This window comes from Lathyrus oleraceus, chromosome 5 (genome assembly GCF_024323335.1).
Source record: "Lathyrus oleraceus cultivar Zhongwan6 chromosome 5, CAAS_Psat_ZW6_1.0, whole genome shotgun sequence".
Classification (NCBI taxonomy): Eukaryota; Viridiplantae; Streptophyta; class Magnoliopsida; order Fabales; family Fabaceae; genus Lathyrus; species Lathyrus oleraceus.
In genome coordinates this window covers 189,971,797-189,989,096 of record NC_066583.1, presented here as the reverse complement: position 1 = coordinate 189,989,096, position 17,300 = coordinate 189,971,797, and the positions used below count along the sequence as shown (strand labels likewise).

The window sequence follows — 17,300 nt, the reverse complement described above, 5'->3', positions numbered from 1 at the left end:
TTTATGGATGGTTTTTTTATTTTCGGTAGTAATTTCGATAATTGTCTTACACAACTAAATCCTGCTCTTGAGAGATGTACTGAAATAAAACTTGTTTTAACTGAGAAAAATGTCATTTTATGGTAACCAAAGGTATCATTTCGGTGCATAAAATCTCATTTAAGGGCATACAGGTGGATCAAGCCAAAATTGAGGTAATTGAGAAATTACCCCTCTAGTGAATGTAAAAGGAGTGAGAAGTTTCCTTGGACATGCCAATTTTTACTGAAGATTTATAAAGGGCTTCGTCAAGATTGCAAAACCTCTATGCAATTTTCTAATTAAGGAAAATTATTTTGTTTTTTATAAGGAATTTTTTAAATCTTTCTATATTATTAAGTAAAAATTAGTAACTGCACTCGTAATCGTTGCACCAAATTACGCGGTAGGTGCAGTTCTTGGTCAACACCACAAGAAATGTTTCCATGCTATTTACTATTATCCACAAGTTGTGTCGATTGTGACATATATCCTGAACAGATGTCTGACGAAGAAGCTAGAAGGAATCACACCAGAAGAATGTTGGTCTGGTCTCAAGCCTAGCTTGAGTCATCTGAAGGTGTTTGGATCTATAGCACATAAACATGTGCCATATCAGTTGAGAAGAAAACTTGATGACAAGTCGAGTCATATGATCCTGATAGGATATCATTCGACTGGAGGATACAAGTTATTTGACCCAGTGAATAAACAAGTGGTGATCAGCAGGGATGTGATCATAGATTAGCTGAAGGAATGAGATTGGACTGAGAATGTTAAGAAGGATTCAATGAGAATCTTATGTGATGAACCAACTAGTGAAGTCGAAAGAGAAGTTCAACAAGAAGTCAGAGGTGAAGTAGACCCAAGCAGACCTCAAAGAACAAGACACATGCCTGCAAGGTTGCAAGAATGTGTAATTACATCAGATGATGTGGTCAATGAAGAATGTGAGATGGTACATTATGCTTTCTACGCAGATGTCAAACTAGTCAATGCAACTGAGGTATTGAGAGATTTGAAGTGGGTGAAAGCAATGAACGAAGAGCTGAAGTCAATCAAAGTCAACAACACTTGGTCACTTGTCGAATTACCCCAAGACAAGAAGGAAATCGATGTGAAGTGGGTATACAAGGTGAAGTTGAATCCTAAAGAAGAAGTGACTCGACGCAAGGCGAGACTTGTGGCGAAAGGATTTCTTCAGAAAGAAGGAATTGACTTTGATGAAGTTTTTGCACTTGTTACTAGGATCAAAACAATCAGGTTGGTTGTTGGTCTATCAAACATAAACAACTGGAAGATGTGCCAGATGGATGTGAAATGTGCATTCCTAAATGGCCCCTTAGAAGAAGAAGTTTATGTTGCACAACCAGCTGGATATGTGAAACAAGGCGAAGAAAGAAAGGTGTATAGGCTGCATAAAACACTGTACTTAAACAAGCTCCAAGAGCTTGGAACAAGAATATGGATGGATTTCTAAGGGAGAAGGAATTTGTTAAGTGAAAATATGAAAATGGAGTATATGTAAGAAGAAGCAAGAGTGAATTGTTTATACTATGTCTCTATGTCGATGACTTGTTGATAACATGTAGCTGCAATAAGGAGATCGAAGACTTTAAAGGTGATCTCAACAAGGATTCGAAATGTCAAATATGGGTGACATTTCATACTTCCTTGGCATCGAATTATACAAGAGTGGTAGAGGTTTGATGATGCATCAAAGAAGGTATGCAGGCGAAATACTCAAGAGATTTGAGATGCAAGATTGCAACCTAACTTCGACTCCAACTGAGCCCAGATTACAACTGTCGAAAGATTTAGATGAAGATGATGTCGACCCAATCCAATATAGAAGACTTATTGATTCACTTAGATACCTTTGTCACACAAGGTCTGACTTATCATACAATGTAGGTATGGTGAGTAGATTCATGCAGAAGCCAAAGGTATCACATCTAGAAGTGGTGAAGAGGATACTAAGGTGTCTGAAAGGACCTCTCGATTATGGAATTTTGTTTCCTACAGATGATGAAGGAAAAAATGCAAACTAATGGGATACACCGACTCAAGTTGGTGTAGTGATGCTGAGGATCGAAAATCCACAGCTGGCTATGTGTTTATGCTAGGTGGTGCACTAGTTGCTTGGAGTTCGAGAAAAGAGCTAGTAGTGACATTATCATCGTGTGAAGTAGAATACATAGCTGCTCCACTTTGTGCATGTCAAGCAACATGGATGGTGAATCTAGTCGAAAAGATAACAACGGGGAGTCATGGAGCAATTACCATGAAGATCGACATCATGTTAGCTATCAATCTGGCGAAGAATCCGATAACACATGGTCGAAGCAAGCACATCGAAATGAGGTTCCATTATCTTCGAGAGCATTTAGTAGATGAGAAGATGAACATGGAACACTATAGAACTGAGAATCAGATTGCAAACATCATGACAAAGGGAGTGCAGGTCGAAGTATTCAGAAGACTAAAAGATATGATGAATGTAGATACCTTAAACACAATGAATTAGGTGGTGTGTTGAATTGTAATTCCTTGTGTCGAAGCAGATTGCTTGACAGAAGTAATGAAGTGTCGAACCACCTAATGTGTTGAGTTATATTAGTGTCGAAGCATGTTGCTTCATACATGATTTTGACTTATGCCTATTTTAGTAGTGTTAGCTATTTTGAGCTTTTATAGTTTTGAGTTTTGGCTTGGGGTGCAAGTTAACCTAAATATATAAATAGAGAGAGTAACCCTTATTCTTGTAATGAAATGAATATTGTATTCATAATATTGTATTCACAGTATTTTGCAGTTGCAAAGTGAATAAGAAGTTTTCCACAATTTGTGGGTAGAGAAAAAACTCTGTAGAATTTTACTACTTTTCTCCTTCGTTCTTTATTTCTTTCTTTCTCCATTGTTATTCTCTTTTCATTGTTATTGTGTGGGTGATAACAGTCTTGTTCATCAAGATTGATTGAAATTCTCCATAGGTTGTGGTGGATTTCCAACAGCTCCGAGGATGAGGAACCACAAGGTTTAGGATTTATGGATAGTACCAACTTACAGAAAGGCATTCAAACCGAAAATGCTATATTTGCAAAATAAGGTAATCACACCAGAGGCATTGCTTCCAAAATGATGGCGAATATGGGTTGCCAAGAATCACACTTGAAGTAGTTCATGCCCCTGCCTCAAATGATGTAGTTAACAAAGAAAAAGAGAAGAGATGGCTTAAGTTTTAGTTAATAATTCGGACTCGGTTATGTTTGTAGTTGCATAATGTAATGCCTTCAATGATGATAATTAAAAAAAGAAGATAAGTAAAGAAAGCTCACAAGTCTAAGTAACTCTACTACACGATACTATATAGCTCATGTACATGATTTGTTCTAGCAACAAGACATTATTTGAGTGAATTTCAACTGTGAACATCTTAAGCAGTTTATGATGTCTAATTTATGATGTCTGATAAAGTTAAGAAAGAGGATGAAATGGTACAAGCTTGTAAATGCACTGGAGTTCCACGACGTTTTTTCATAAACAATTTTAATATTTATAAAAGTCAACAATGCATTACTCAATGTCTTCTTGGGACAAGTTTGAAATGGATGCTCTTATGAATTGGGCTTAAGTTCGGAAATTCTTTTCAAAATTTTGAATAGTTAATTTATAAAAATATTAATTAAAATAATAAATTATTAATTTATTCTATAAAAATATTAATTAATAAATTATTCCAGTCATCAATGAAATATTATTAAAAATTATTTTTTTTATCCCAATCATCAATGTCACAAACTAAAGGATAAAAATGTATTTAAATTTTTAAATAAAATTAGGCAACAAAATAAATGTAGTAATAGATAAGTCAATATTGACTATATTTTTGAAAATGTGAGTGATTTTAAAATGCTTTTGAGAAAGTTGTACCTCCATATCTTATGAAGAGTTCCAGTAATAATTGTTTTAGGTTTAAATATGTAGTTGGTCTCTGCAAATACATGTATTTTTAGTTTTGGTCTTTGTAATAAAAAAAAAAATTGTTTAACTTAAGTTTTGGCAAATGTTTTTTATTTTGATTGAAATCCTTGTTATTTTATTTTCGTTCTTGTAATAGGTAGACCATTTGATTTTAGTTAATTTAATATCAGCGACGTAAACACTAAAATCAAATATTTAACATGTTTAAATTTCAATATAATTAGTTTTATAAAATTAAAAATATTTGCAAAGACAAAAAAAAGAAGATAAAGACTAAAGAAAAAAATAATGTATTTGCAAATACTAATTCTATATTTAAACATCTATTTTATGTGTCATTGATCATACACAATGCATATTATTGAACAATAGTCTACATAATTTTTCTACAATAACTTTATTTATAAATTACTCTAAAGAATATATGATAAGCGAACACTAAATTTTTGAGAAAATTATAAATCACATGGTCATTGCTTTTTCATAGTACTAATTTTTGAAATTTGTATATACTTTCATAAGGATGTTTCTTTATTGAAGATCCAAATAAATCTAGGCTTCATCTTTGTCATCGTTTCATCGATACGCTCTTGTAGCCTCTTAATTTGGAGTGTAAGCTCACACAACCTTTTGTGCATGTTTTCCTTCGCTCATTAAATCGACTTGCTTCTCCAATCTCAATTATTTAATTAAAAAACTCTAAAATATCAATGTAGTCACTAATCGTATAAAATAAATAGGTGAGACATCAGAGCCAGAATAATAAATAAAAACAGTCCACATCTTATCTAGATATACAAAATGTTGGACTCGTAATGGAAATTTACACTACTAAAAGAATAATATAAATAAGTTTTATTAAAGTTCAACACGAAATAATATAAATATAATAATAAATTTATATGAAAAAATAAAATATCTAAGAGGAAAGGTGAACTTCTGACTAATAAACTACATTCTATTTATTATTATTATTGTGATATATAAACTACAAAATTTCTGAACATTTTATATTAACGTACATGGTAAATATTTGAGTGAACAATACTTCAAATAATTATAAACCTTTCATGTACTCTCCTTCCTATTATTACTCTTATTCTAGAGGAAAATTTTCTTTGCATTATTCTTTGCACTTTTCATCTTTAGATTATTTCATATTTAATAAACACTAAATATTTCACTTATTCTCACAATTCTCCACCTCGTTCATAATTTGAAATCCTTAAATTTTGAACGAATAAATTGCATCTTCTTATTTAGTTGTATCACATGGTTGCCTACGTACCCTGAACGAAGATCTTTCCAATCGTAGTTCAGTTAATCCCTTCACATGACTTAACATGCGAATATGTTTAGCAAGTCCTTACAATGCTGGAGCTTACTACCTGTAACAACCTTGGTTAACACGTTAACTGAATTCTCATCAGTATGTATTTTTGTAAGAGAAATATGACCTTCGTCCATGACATCCCGTACAAAATTATATCTAACATCTATATGCTTGGTCCGAGCATGATGAACCTGATTCTTAGCCAAATGGGTTGCACTTTGACTATCACACATCAGTCTCATGCGTTCTTGCTTAACATCTAAATCACCTAGAAGGTCCCTCAACCACAATGCTTTCTTTACTCCTTCTTTTTGGACCATATATTTGGACTTCATAGTAGATAATGTCACTGTAGACTGTAAAATAGATCGTCAACTTACTAGAGCACCGTATATTTTGAACACATAATCAGTAGTAGACCGTCGTCTATCTAATTCACCAACATAATCTGAATCGACAAATCCGCTTATTTGACATGTATCTCCACCAAAACATAAATCATCATTAATGGTACCTTTTAAGTACCTTAAAATTCATTTCACTGTTTTCCAGTGCGCTTTTTCCAGATTTGCCATGAATCTACTAACAACACTTACCGTTAGTGAAATATCCGGACGTGTACACACCATAACGTACATCAAACTACCAATTGCACTAGCATAAGGTACATTTTTCATGTTTGCCTTATCTTCTACTATAGTGGGAGTCTGATTGCCAGAAAGCCTAAAATGTGGAGCTAACGGAGTAACCGTCGACTTAGCACATTTCATTCCAAACCTTTCAACAACCCGCTTTAAATAACCTTTTTGACTCAAGAACAATTTTCAGTTTGTCCGCTCTCTTCTAATTTCCATACCCATTATTTTCTTTGCAGCACCCAAATTCTTCATCTCAAACTCTTTAGCAAGTTTAGACTTCAGCTTATCTATTTCCACCTTGCTTTTTGAGGCAATAAGCATGTCATCGACATACAATAATATATAGATATAATCACCTTCAAACAAGCTGTCAAAGAAAAGGATAGAGAGAGTTGGTTGATTTCTATGGAGGAAGAGATGCAATCTCTTCACAAGAACAAGACATGGAAGGTAGTCCCATTTCCTGTAGGAAAGTCTGTTATTGATTGTAAACGGGTGTATAACAGAAAAGAAGACCATAATAAGTTGTGTGGTGCAAGATATAAGGCTAGACTAGTGGCCAAAGGGTTTGCACAAAAGGAAATAGTTGATTACAATGAGATGTTTTCTCCGATGGTGAAACATACTTCTATCCGTGTGCTATTAAACTTAGTAGCCCATTAACTCCATATTTTAGGCTTTCTGGTAATCAGTCTCCCACTATAGTAGAAAATAAGACAAACATGAAAAATGTACTTTATGCTAGTGCAATTGGTAGTTTGATGTACGCTATGGTGTGTACACGTTCGAATATTTTACAAGCGGTAAGTGTTGTTAGTAGATTCATGGTAAATCCAAGAAAGGCGCATTGAGAAGCAGTGAAATGGATTTTGAGGTACTTAAAAGGTACCATTAACACTAATTTGTGTTTTGGTGGAGATACATGTCAAATAAGAGGAGTTGTTGATTCAGATTATGCTGGTGATCTAGATAGATAACGATTTACTACTGGTTATGTGTTCAAAATATACGGTGCTCTAGTAAGTTGGCAATATATGTTACAATCTACAATGACACGATTTACTACGGATGTCGAATATATGGCTGTAGCAGAAGGAGTAAAGGAAGCATTATGGCTGAGGGGTCTTCTGGGTGATTTGGGTGTTAAGCAAGAACGCGTGAGACTGATGTGTGATAGTCAAAGTGCAATTCATTTGGCTAAGAATCAGGTTCATCATGCTCAGACCAAACATATAGATGTCATATATCATTTTGTATGGGATGTTGTGGACGAAGATTATATTTCTCTAACGAAAATACATACTGATGGGAATCCAATTGACATGTTAACCAGGGTTGTTACAAATTGTAGGTTTCAACGTTGTAAGGACTTGTTAAACATATTCGCATGTTAATTCTTTTGAAGGGATTAATTGAATTATGATTGGTTTGATCCTGGTTCAAGGTACGTAGGCAACCATGTGGTACAGCTGAATAAGAAGATGCAATTTGTTCGTCCAAAATTTAATTTGTTCGTCCAAAATTTAAGGATTTCAAATTATGAACGAGGTGGAAATTTGTGAGAATAAGTGAAATATTTAGTGTTTATTAAATATGGAATAATTTAAAGATGGAAAGTGCAAAGAATAATGCAAAGGAAAATTTACTATGGAATAAGAGTAATAATATGAAGGAAAGTACATGAGAGATTTATAATTGTTTTGAGTATTGTTCACTCAATTTTCAACATGTACGTTACTATAAAATATTCAGAAGTTTTGTAGTTTGTATATCACAACAAAAACAAATAGAATGAAACATAGTTTATTAATCAAAAGTTCATCTTTCTTCTTCGACATTTTATTTCTTCATAGAAGTTTATTGTTTTAGCTACATTATTTTCGTGTTCAACTTTAGTGAGACCTATTTATATTATTTTATTAAAAGTCTAAATTTTCGTTGCGACTTCAACAATTCTTCGATAACCAATAAAAAATAATAAAGTTTTACCACTCTATAATTTTGACTCTGATACCAATTGTTGGGTCGCATCGGAAATTTAGACCTCTAATAAAATAATATAAATAAATTTCACAAAAGTTGATCATAAAAATAACGTAGCTAAAACAGTAAACTTATATGAAGAAATAAAATATCTAAGAAAAAAGATGAACTTCTTATTAATAAACTTTGTTACATTCTATTTGTTTTTGTGATATATAAACTACAACTTACATGCTAAAAATTGAGTGAACAATATTTCAAACAATTATAAACCTCCTCTCCTTCCTATTATTACTCTTATTCCATAGTAAACTTTATTTTTAACATTTAATATTTTGAGGAATGAGTATTCCACTCCTCCAAGAATTGACATAGCAACACTTCAGTCCTAGTATCTTTTTTATATATACATTGATCGGTCCATCCATTAAGCTCTCATTTCAAATACTAACAGAGTTCATAATGTGAAATGTGAAGCAAACCATTGAATGCCAATCCAGATGGATTTTCTCAACACAAGGAATAACTAACTAACCTAGTAACATGTTACCAGCTTTAATGTTAACCTGCTCCATCTTTTTGTAGCAGATATGAGAACAGAATTTCGTTCCACATATCAGGAACACCCGGTAAACACCAATGACTACAATCAGGTATAGATGGATTCTCGCTCCAAATCCCCACATGGCCATCACTCCTATATGCATCCATTGGTGTCACGTGGAGAACCGTCGCAGGAACATTCATATTTTTTACTACACTTTTGATCATATCGGAAATTGGGTTTCGGTCCTTGCCATTTGTTCTTTTCCAAGGCTTTTTAGTCACTTCGCAAGCTTTGCGGTTATGTCCACTAGCACAAAAAAGAAAAACATCTTAGAGCTCTTTTCGGCAAGTTCAAAAGCTCTAGTAATATCAAAAGGAATTAATATAGTTACAATTACAACCAACTCACCTCCAATGTGTTGATTCGAAAGTTCGGAAGAATACTCTTGTTCTGTTTGTGTTAATATTATTCTCCACCCAAGATGCCCAGGTATGTAAAGCTGTCTTGAAAGCGGAATTAATCGGCATTCCAAGCTTCAGTGAGCTACCAACCTGAAAATACCAGCCCCTGTCTGATAATCACGTTAGAAATTAGCAGCAAATGGTTGATCATTTTCATGAATCTTTCAATTCTACCCTGCATGAAAATTCTATTACAATGAGACATTCATCTTCTTGCAACTCTTATCATTTACAAAGATGTTTGATTTGCAAACTGCCTACAAAGCATGCATTATCCAGTCCCAAATATGAAAATGACGTCGAAAAGAAGCAGCATGTAAACAAAATATGCAGAGGAGTGAATCAAATCTTATATTTGTGAAATAACTATAGCATTAGATCATTAAAATGTGCATCTAATATCTACACAAAAAAGATGCATTTCAATTTGTAGAATCATGTTACTCACATACTAAAAAGCTTAGTCCTTGTCCACCAGTGACCTGAGTTGAATATAAGAACATCCGAATCAACCCATTCATGACTAATATCATCGATCTTGTCCAATTTCAGTGTTGTCTTTACCCTTTTCGGCGCAAATCTAGGACCCCGACCAGGCTTCACCAAAAAAACAGACCGATAAAAATCAATCCTAACATCAAAAGAACTAAATCTCACACCTAGAAACCTAATCTGTCTCGTAATCTTATTGCCTTTGATTTCATAAACACTCGTCTTATCCTCAACTCCTGTCATTAACAAACATACCAAAGACTCCCATTGAGTCCTACTCAATGAATCACCAACAAAAACAACCCTTTTCCCACGAAGCTGTTCGAGCATTCTCCGTGCATCAAACCTTGGAATATCACAGTTATTCGGTTTCCATCTCCATTTCGTATAATCTCTATCTTTACGCCCATTAGCAAAACAATTAAAACCTCTTTCTGCAAACGGGCATGCATCAGCATCATATAAAGGGTAACTATAACTGTCATCCCGAACCCAACTTCCATCAAACACATTGCATGCATCCCTCGAAACATTAAAATTTAAAGCCTTAACATAGCTCTGAACATGTAAATGAGAACTACTAGTGTTAGCATTAATCTCATAACTCCTAATTACTGAACTATGAGTAGAAAACGCATATGAGTAAATCCATGAAAAGACTAACATGAAGGAAATCAAAGACCCAATTGTGAGTAACACATTGAAAGAAACTAAGATCCAAACATTGCATTTACCCTTCATAGTTTTGTTACTAAAACCCAAAACTGAGAATAAAGTTCTTAACTTTGTGAATGCAATCCAAAAACTGAACAAACCCAGTAAATGCATTAATTGAAAAATGAACTAACTATTCCTTAAATTCCATAAATGTCCATATGTTATCATAAACATAAAACAGTTATGGAAAATTTCATTGGAATATTGGAGTTTTATTTATCAAGTGGGGTTTTCTTTTTTTAATGGAAATGAAACTGAAAAATGCATGAGGTGGTGGTTGTGAAGTCATTGAAGAAGTTAGTTGAATAGCATGAAAAAGGGGATATTTTTAACAGCAGCAAAACACATGAAAAAGTGGAAATGAAAGTGTGGTGAGGGTATTGTGGTCATTTGATAGACTCAGTACTTGCTGCTATAACTGGATAATAGAACAGAAGACTGCCTTATACGTTAAGAGAGAGATAGGTAGATATGTTGCTTGAAGTTTGACATTAAAATCTTGTCGGTGGTTTGGTTTGTGTTGTTTAAAAAAGTAACCAAATTTGCACGATAACTAATAAGTGGGTGCGTTTGGAATATTATGAGAGCGATGCACAAAGGTCTAAAATCCTCTTTTTGTCTATCGTATTCAATTCAAAAGTTGGAGAGTTTGGATAAATTTTAGGTTTTTTTTTCATAGTTTGGAGAAAAATTTGGACGTTAATGTCTTTTTGTTTAACTACTTTACACTTACAAAGGCTTTTATATGGGAGTCTCGAACCCTCATATCATAATATATGTTTAATAAGTATCAAAAGTTCGACCCATTAACTATCCTAAACAAGGTCTTTAGGAGAATTTCAGACTTTTCACCTCAAAGATTCTACTCATATTAAATTGTTACAATTTACTGATGATACTATGTTGATTGGAGAAAGTTTTTGGATAAACTTATGGCCAATCAAAGTTTTGTTTAGAGGCTTTGAGTTGGTGTCGGGTCTTCAGATGAATTTATCCAAAAGTACTTTATTTGGGATTAATCTTGATATTGATTTCTTGCAGGCAGTCACATCCTTCTTGTCTTGTAGGTTCGATTCAATCCCTTTTGTCTTTCTGTGCATTTCCGTTGGTATTAATCCTCAGAGGAAGGCGTCTCGGGTGCCTATTTTCTCCAAAATCAGAAGAAGGTTAGCGGTGTGGCATAATCGATTCTTATCTATTGGAGGTAGGGTGGTTTTTTTAATTCTGTTTTATCCAACCTTCCCATTTTTTTCTTTTCCTTTTATAAAGCTCCTAAGGTGGTCCTTATAGAGATCATTAAGCTCCAAAGAACGTTCTTATGAGGTGGTTGTGAAGATGCTAAGAAAGTGAATTGGGTTAGTTGGGATTATGTTTGCTTATCCAAGGAGGAAGGAGGTTTAGGGGTGAAACATTGTGGGTTGTTTAATCTTGATTTGTTAAGTAAGTGGAAGTAGATGGTTCTAAATGGTTGCTCTTCTTTGTGGTCATATATTATTTTGGTTAGGTATGACAATGTGAAATTGGTAGTTTTAGGTGGGTCTTGCGTGAGTAGGAAAGCGTCTTTGTGGTGGAGGGATGTGTGTCCTATTGGGGAACCTTTGGATAATGTTTTTCGCAATCTAATTGGTTTTTCTTCTTCTGTTTCTTGTAAGTTTGGTAATGGAAGGATTTTAGACTTTTTGAGGCATATTTGACTTGGATCTCCCTCCTTTGATATTTTGTTCCCTTCTTTGTTTCGGCTTTGTGGTTCAACTTGTCTTAGAGTGTGTGATGTCGAGGTTTGGTTCAATGATACTTGCAAGTGAGATCTTGGTCTTAATGGGGGTCCTTTTGAGTGCTGATGATAGTTCGTCATTCGAGGATTTAATGCAAATTTTGCATGAAGTGAAGTCGATTGATATGTTGAAGATTACTTTGTGTGGTGGAAGGATAAAAATGGATTCTCAGTTAAAGTGAGTTACAAGATGATCTATGAAGCCAGTGTTGTGGTTCCTTGTGTGGATCCTTCGAAAGCTAAAGTGTTAGCTCGTTTATGGTTACCTAAAATTTTGAGTAATGTTCATATTTTTTGGTGGCGTCTTCTTCTTAACAAATTGCCCACGAGGATGGAGTTGGCGAATCGAGATATTATTGAAGGAGCGCATAACGTAGTTTGCCCTTTATGCTTTTTGGAAGAAGATGATGTTGAGCATGTGTTTGGTTATTGCACTTTTACTAATATTACTTGGTCCAACTTGTGCGAGTGAGTTGAAGTGGGTGAGACCTTCCATATGGGTCCTTCGTTGGATAGGCTCCATGGTATTTATTCCGCAAATTCTTCTTGGTTTTTGGTTTAGTTTTTTGTTGGTCAATTTGGTCTTGTAGGAATGTGTTCCTTTTTAAAGGGAGTATACTTAAGATCTTGGATGTTTTGAGCATGATAAAGCTTCTTTCATGGAGTGGTTCATTGATTTCTCAAGGAAAGGTAGGAACATCTCTTGGTCGGATTGGTATTATAATCCCGGTAAATGTTGGGAGTAGGCGGTGGTTCCCTTTTCTTAGTTGGGTGTTGTAGGTTGATATTGTTTTATTTTGTTCTTTTTCCTTTGGTTTCACTGGTTGTAAAAGGGTGAGCACCCCTTGTGCATATTTTTTAATTCCATGATCTCCTTGCTTATAAGAGAAACTAAACGAAATAGGACAGACTCACAAACACTGAGCCGTTAACTGAAACTTTATTGGTCATAACATGTCCCATATATTAAAGGGGTGAATCATCCACTACACTCACTAATTGATGAAGATAAAAGCATGATTCATCCACTACACTCAATACTTGGTCAATATAAAGGTATGATTGCATACTTCAAAGATATAGGCAAATGAATCAGTCTCCCTCTAGGAGAGACCAGAAACCTAAAGGCCCTAGCTTGGCCAATCACAAGTAGAGTCACCTCTATTGTACCCGTCGCAAGAACAGTTGACACTTACCGTAGGGTTTAGTAAAACTGATCTGGACCACACTGTTTTCTTTAAATCTCCAGATTAACTCAGTTACCATTCTTAATGGTCAACACGAGAAATAGATATAGTTATGGAAACAATGAGGTCCTAATAGGGATGCAGATCATTATGGACGAAGTACGCTGCATAAATTAAGCTTAGCAAGCAAGCATTCGAAACATCCAACAACAATAACAAGATGATGATTTATAAGAGCACATTATCACCTCGATTCCAGATAACTTAGAGCCACCCTCGTTGGTTACATTTGACAGAAGGAGTGATCCACATGAGCATGTTACAGTCATCAATACACATATGGCGATGATAAGCGTGATATATTCCCTCAAGTGTAAGCTCCTTTAAAGAACAATAAAGGAGGCAACCCTACGATGGTACATGACTCTTCCTAGTTTCTTACTGACCAGCTACCAAGACCTTTCTAGGAAGGTGGTTCAACAATTCTCAACGAGAAGACACGATATGGTGTCCACCACTAGTTTATTCAATTATGCCAGAGATACTTTGAGTTATTAGGAGAATACCTGACAAGATTCAACGAGGCCACCATCAAGGTGATAAACCCCAAATAGGAGACTTTTGTGGCACGTTCAAAAAAGAGCTTAATGTCTGACACTTCAATGATCGCCTTGCTAAAAAAATGAAAACTCAATGGAGGAAATCATGGGAAAGGTGAAGTGTTACGTGAAAGGTGAGGAAAGTAACACCGAGAAAAGGGCCATAAATGCAAAAAAATCATATCAACGGAGGATCTTAATCATCCATTCAATATACAAATCACTTCACATTTCATATTTGTGATAAATGGGCCTTCAAACCTTCTAGAAAATCCAAAGAGAATTACATGCCACTAAACACCAAGCGAGAACAAATATGGATAGAAGTGTAGCACACCAAGGCTATCCTAGAATCTTTGACTCCTGAGTTAGAGGTGATAGGGTAAGAGTCTTGTCATACCCCAAATTTTGACCACCTTTTCATTTTTATTTTCAGCCGACACTAACACATCCAGAGCATACCAGTCATCTGGTCAAATGACCTAAAACGTCAAAGGGAGACCATTTTGATTTTTTAGTCCCTCTTAGGAGTTGATTTTAGTTTAGGGGTATTATTTAGATTTTTGAAAAAAAAAGCATAATTTGTAGGAGCGTGCTAAAAAGGGTATTACTATTAATTTTAAGGAAAGTTAGTATGGTTAGTAATTAGGATAATATGTCTTATTTATAAAAAAAATCAACTAATTAGGGGTAGTATTTACTTAATAAAAGTATAAATTGATGAAATTATAGAGGCTTTATGTTATTAGTATAATTAACTCTCACTAACATATTAGTATTATAGTTCTATTATATTTCAATTAAATACATTGTTTTAATTGGTAGAAAAACATATTTTCCCTTTTTATGTGTTTTAGTCAATTTTTGATTGGTTGTACTTTGTCACAATTAATTCTTTTTTATTTATAATGACCTAATTTGTCCTATAAATAAGACTCATTTTCTCATTATTTAGGGGGACACCAATTAGACAGAATTAAAGAGAATTTCACACAGAGTCTCACGAACCGGGTTTTATCAAGTTCCAAACGTTGTTTTTTCAAGGGGTCCCAATTTTATTATAAAACATTTTTACATTTTATTTGATCTTAATATCAAAAGTGTTTTGATTCAATATATTTTGTCAATTTTTTCAGATCTAATTTTTGATTGGCTGTACTTTGTCACAATTAATTCTTTTCTATTTATAGTGACCTAATTTGTCCTATAAATAGGACTCATTTTCTCATTATTTAGGGGGACACCAATTAGATAGAATTAGAGAGAATTTCACACAGAGTCTCACGAACCGGGTTTTATCAAGTTTCAAACGTTGTTTTTTCAAGGGGTCCTAATTTTATTATAAAACGTTTTTACATTTTATTTGATCTTAATTTAATTATTTTTAAATCAAATGATGATTCTCTGATGGTTTTTCTTTTCAAAATTTATCTATTATACGCAGTTAAATATATCACAATCACTACACATCTCAAGTCACAACACTCTTACAATGATTTTTTTAATTAATTTTTGAAAGGGGGCATCCATCATGGATGTTGTTGTTGTTCAATATCCATACATAATAGTAGTAACTTTTTGGATCAATTTGTTGCAGTATATTATTCAATTTATGCGCTAGCTAAATTATACTTCTACTATACTACATTTAAGCTATCTTATAATGATAAATTTGAATGATCTAAAATTTTTTTCTTTGCAAAAATATATACTCTTCATGTTAACAAGAAACTAACCTTTACTAACAATCCCCACTTATACAATTTCTACACACACAATTTCTACACAAAAATCCCTTAAGTCTTAATTTTGTACCTACCATTTTTTACAAACAAAATTACACAAAATAACATCAATTTTTTCTATAAAATGTTCTTTTTAAATATAATTTGCATTCTAATATGATTACAATGTTTCCTGCTATAACTGTTAAGTTTTTACAGTGTTTGATTCATCATAGTTTGTCCTTAATATATTTGACAAATTCTAACCCTCAAACATAGGAGTACCAAAGTTATGACTGACAACAACAATAAGGGGAGATCAAAAAACCACAACATGTCCAACAATCAAATCTGAAAGTAAGAGGAACAACAATTCAAAATTGAACTCGTCTGAAAAATACGACTTAAGCAGATCACATCACGGACCACTGCACAACCACGCGCCAACCCTGGAATCACTGTGAAACTTCTGCCACGACACAGCAGTCGGCGACTACTGCAGTACGAAATCGGCAACCACTCACTATCACGTATGTTAGTTTTTTTTCTCTTCATAAACTATGCAATTAGTGATTGATTGTTGTTTGGGGATATTGATTGTTATTGTGATATTCTATTTCATTTGATTTTGGATGAGAAATTGAAAAGAGAAATGAATGAATTAAGAGAGAAGCAGATGCAGAACCGAAGAGAGAGGAGGATATTCCTTATATTTTTTAATTTTAAATCATTAAATTTTGACTCTATTTGTTTTTTATTTTTAATTATTTAATAAGTATCTAATCAATGTTATTAAATATAAAAAAAAATCAAATTTCTTTAAATTCTTATCTTAGGTAACCAAATCACAATTAATTATAGTGTTCATTATGAAACTTTTGTGTTTTATTTATAATCTATACGAAATAATCCTTTTTTAGTTAACTATATGGGATATACATATTTGATGACTGAGTTTAAATGGTAATTGTCAAAAAAATTATAATATGATTGTTTGTGATTATTTTATAAAGAGATAGTTACACTTGTAATTTGATAATTAAATTTTAAAGATAAAAATTTATTTTATAAATTATATTTAATTCATTAATTTATTATAGTGCTATGAAGTTTTTTCTTATCCTTTTATTTATCTTAGTTTTTAATTATAATTATTAACTCAAAATACAAAAAGATATAATTCATTTTATTGAACCAGTACCAGTTAATTAGGAATTTCTCATTTATTTAATTTAAATTAGTCAGTTTCGGTTACTAATATCAAAAATCATAAAAAATATCAAAATATCCAAATTAGTTCTAATCAATTAAATTATTTTAGTCAGATATTAATTTAAGTGGTCCCTTATTGATTAACACGAATAAAAAATATAAAAAATATTTTTAATTTGTTAATTTACTTAGTCAGATTTTTCTATTTCTTAGATTTGTTTAAAAGTATTAAAAAAATATTCAAAAAAGATAATTAAATGATTACCTAAATAATTATAATGAACAAAATATAATTAATATTAAGGGGTATCTTTAGAATGATCAAAGGATTAATCCTTAAAAATGGGTTAATATAAATAAGAATAATGAGATTAATTAAGGGATATAATTATGGATAATTCATGGGATAACATGGGATAAAATACTAACCATTTTTAGGGATAAATTTGGGGTATGGGATATATCATATTGCATCTTATTCAATTTATTTTCTCAACTAAATTAAATTATATTTGCAATCAAATGGGATAATAATCAAAGGGATAAGAACATGAGATAAAACATGGGATAAATTTCTAGAATTTTAAGGATAAAAAAAAATCAGGGATAAGGGATATGTCATTAACTTTTT

The 17,300-nt window shown here is 32.9% G+C and overlaps 1 protein-coding gene across 1 annotated transcript; it reads right to left on the bottom strand.

The window, feature by feature from the left end:
• Nucleotides 1–8,375: 8,375 nt before the first annotated feature.
• Nucleotides 8,376–10,705, bottom strand: LOC127082482 (protein trichome berefringence-like 7). Its single transcript, XM_051022721.1, has 3 exons — nucleotides 9,413–10,705; nucleotides 8,912–9,070; nucleotides 8,376–8,809 (listed from the first exon to the last, which is right to left on the bottom strand). The coding sequence occupies exons 1-3, from the start codon at nucleotides 10,282–10,284 to the stop codon at nucleotides 8,518–8,520; spliced, it is 1,323 nt and encodes a 440-aa protein (XP_050878678.1). The 5' UTR covers nucleotides 10,285–10,705; the 3' UTR covers nucleotides 8,376–8,517.
• Between the last annotated feature and the right edge of the window lie 6,595 nt (nucleotides 10,706–17,300).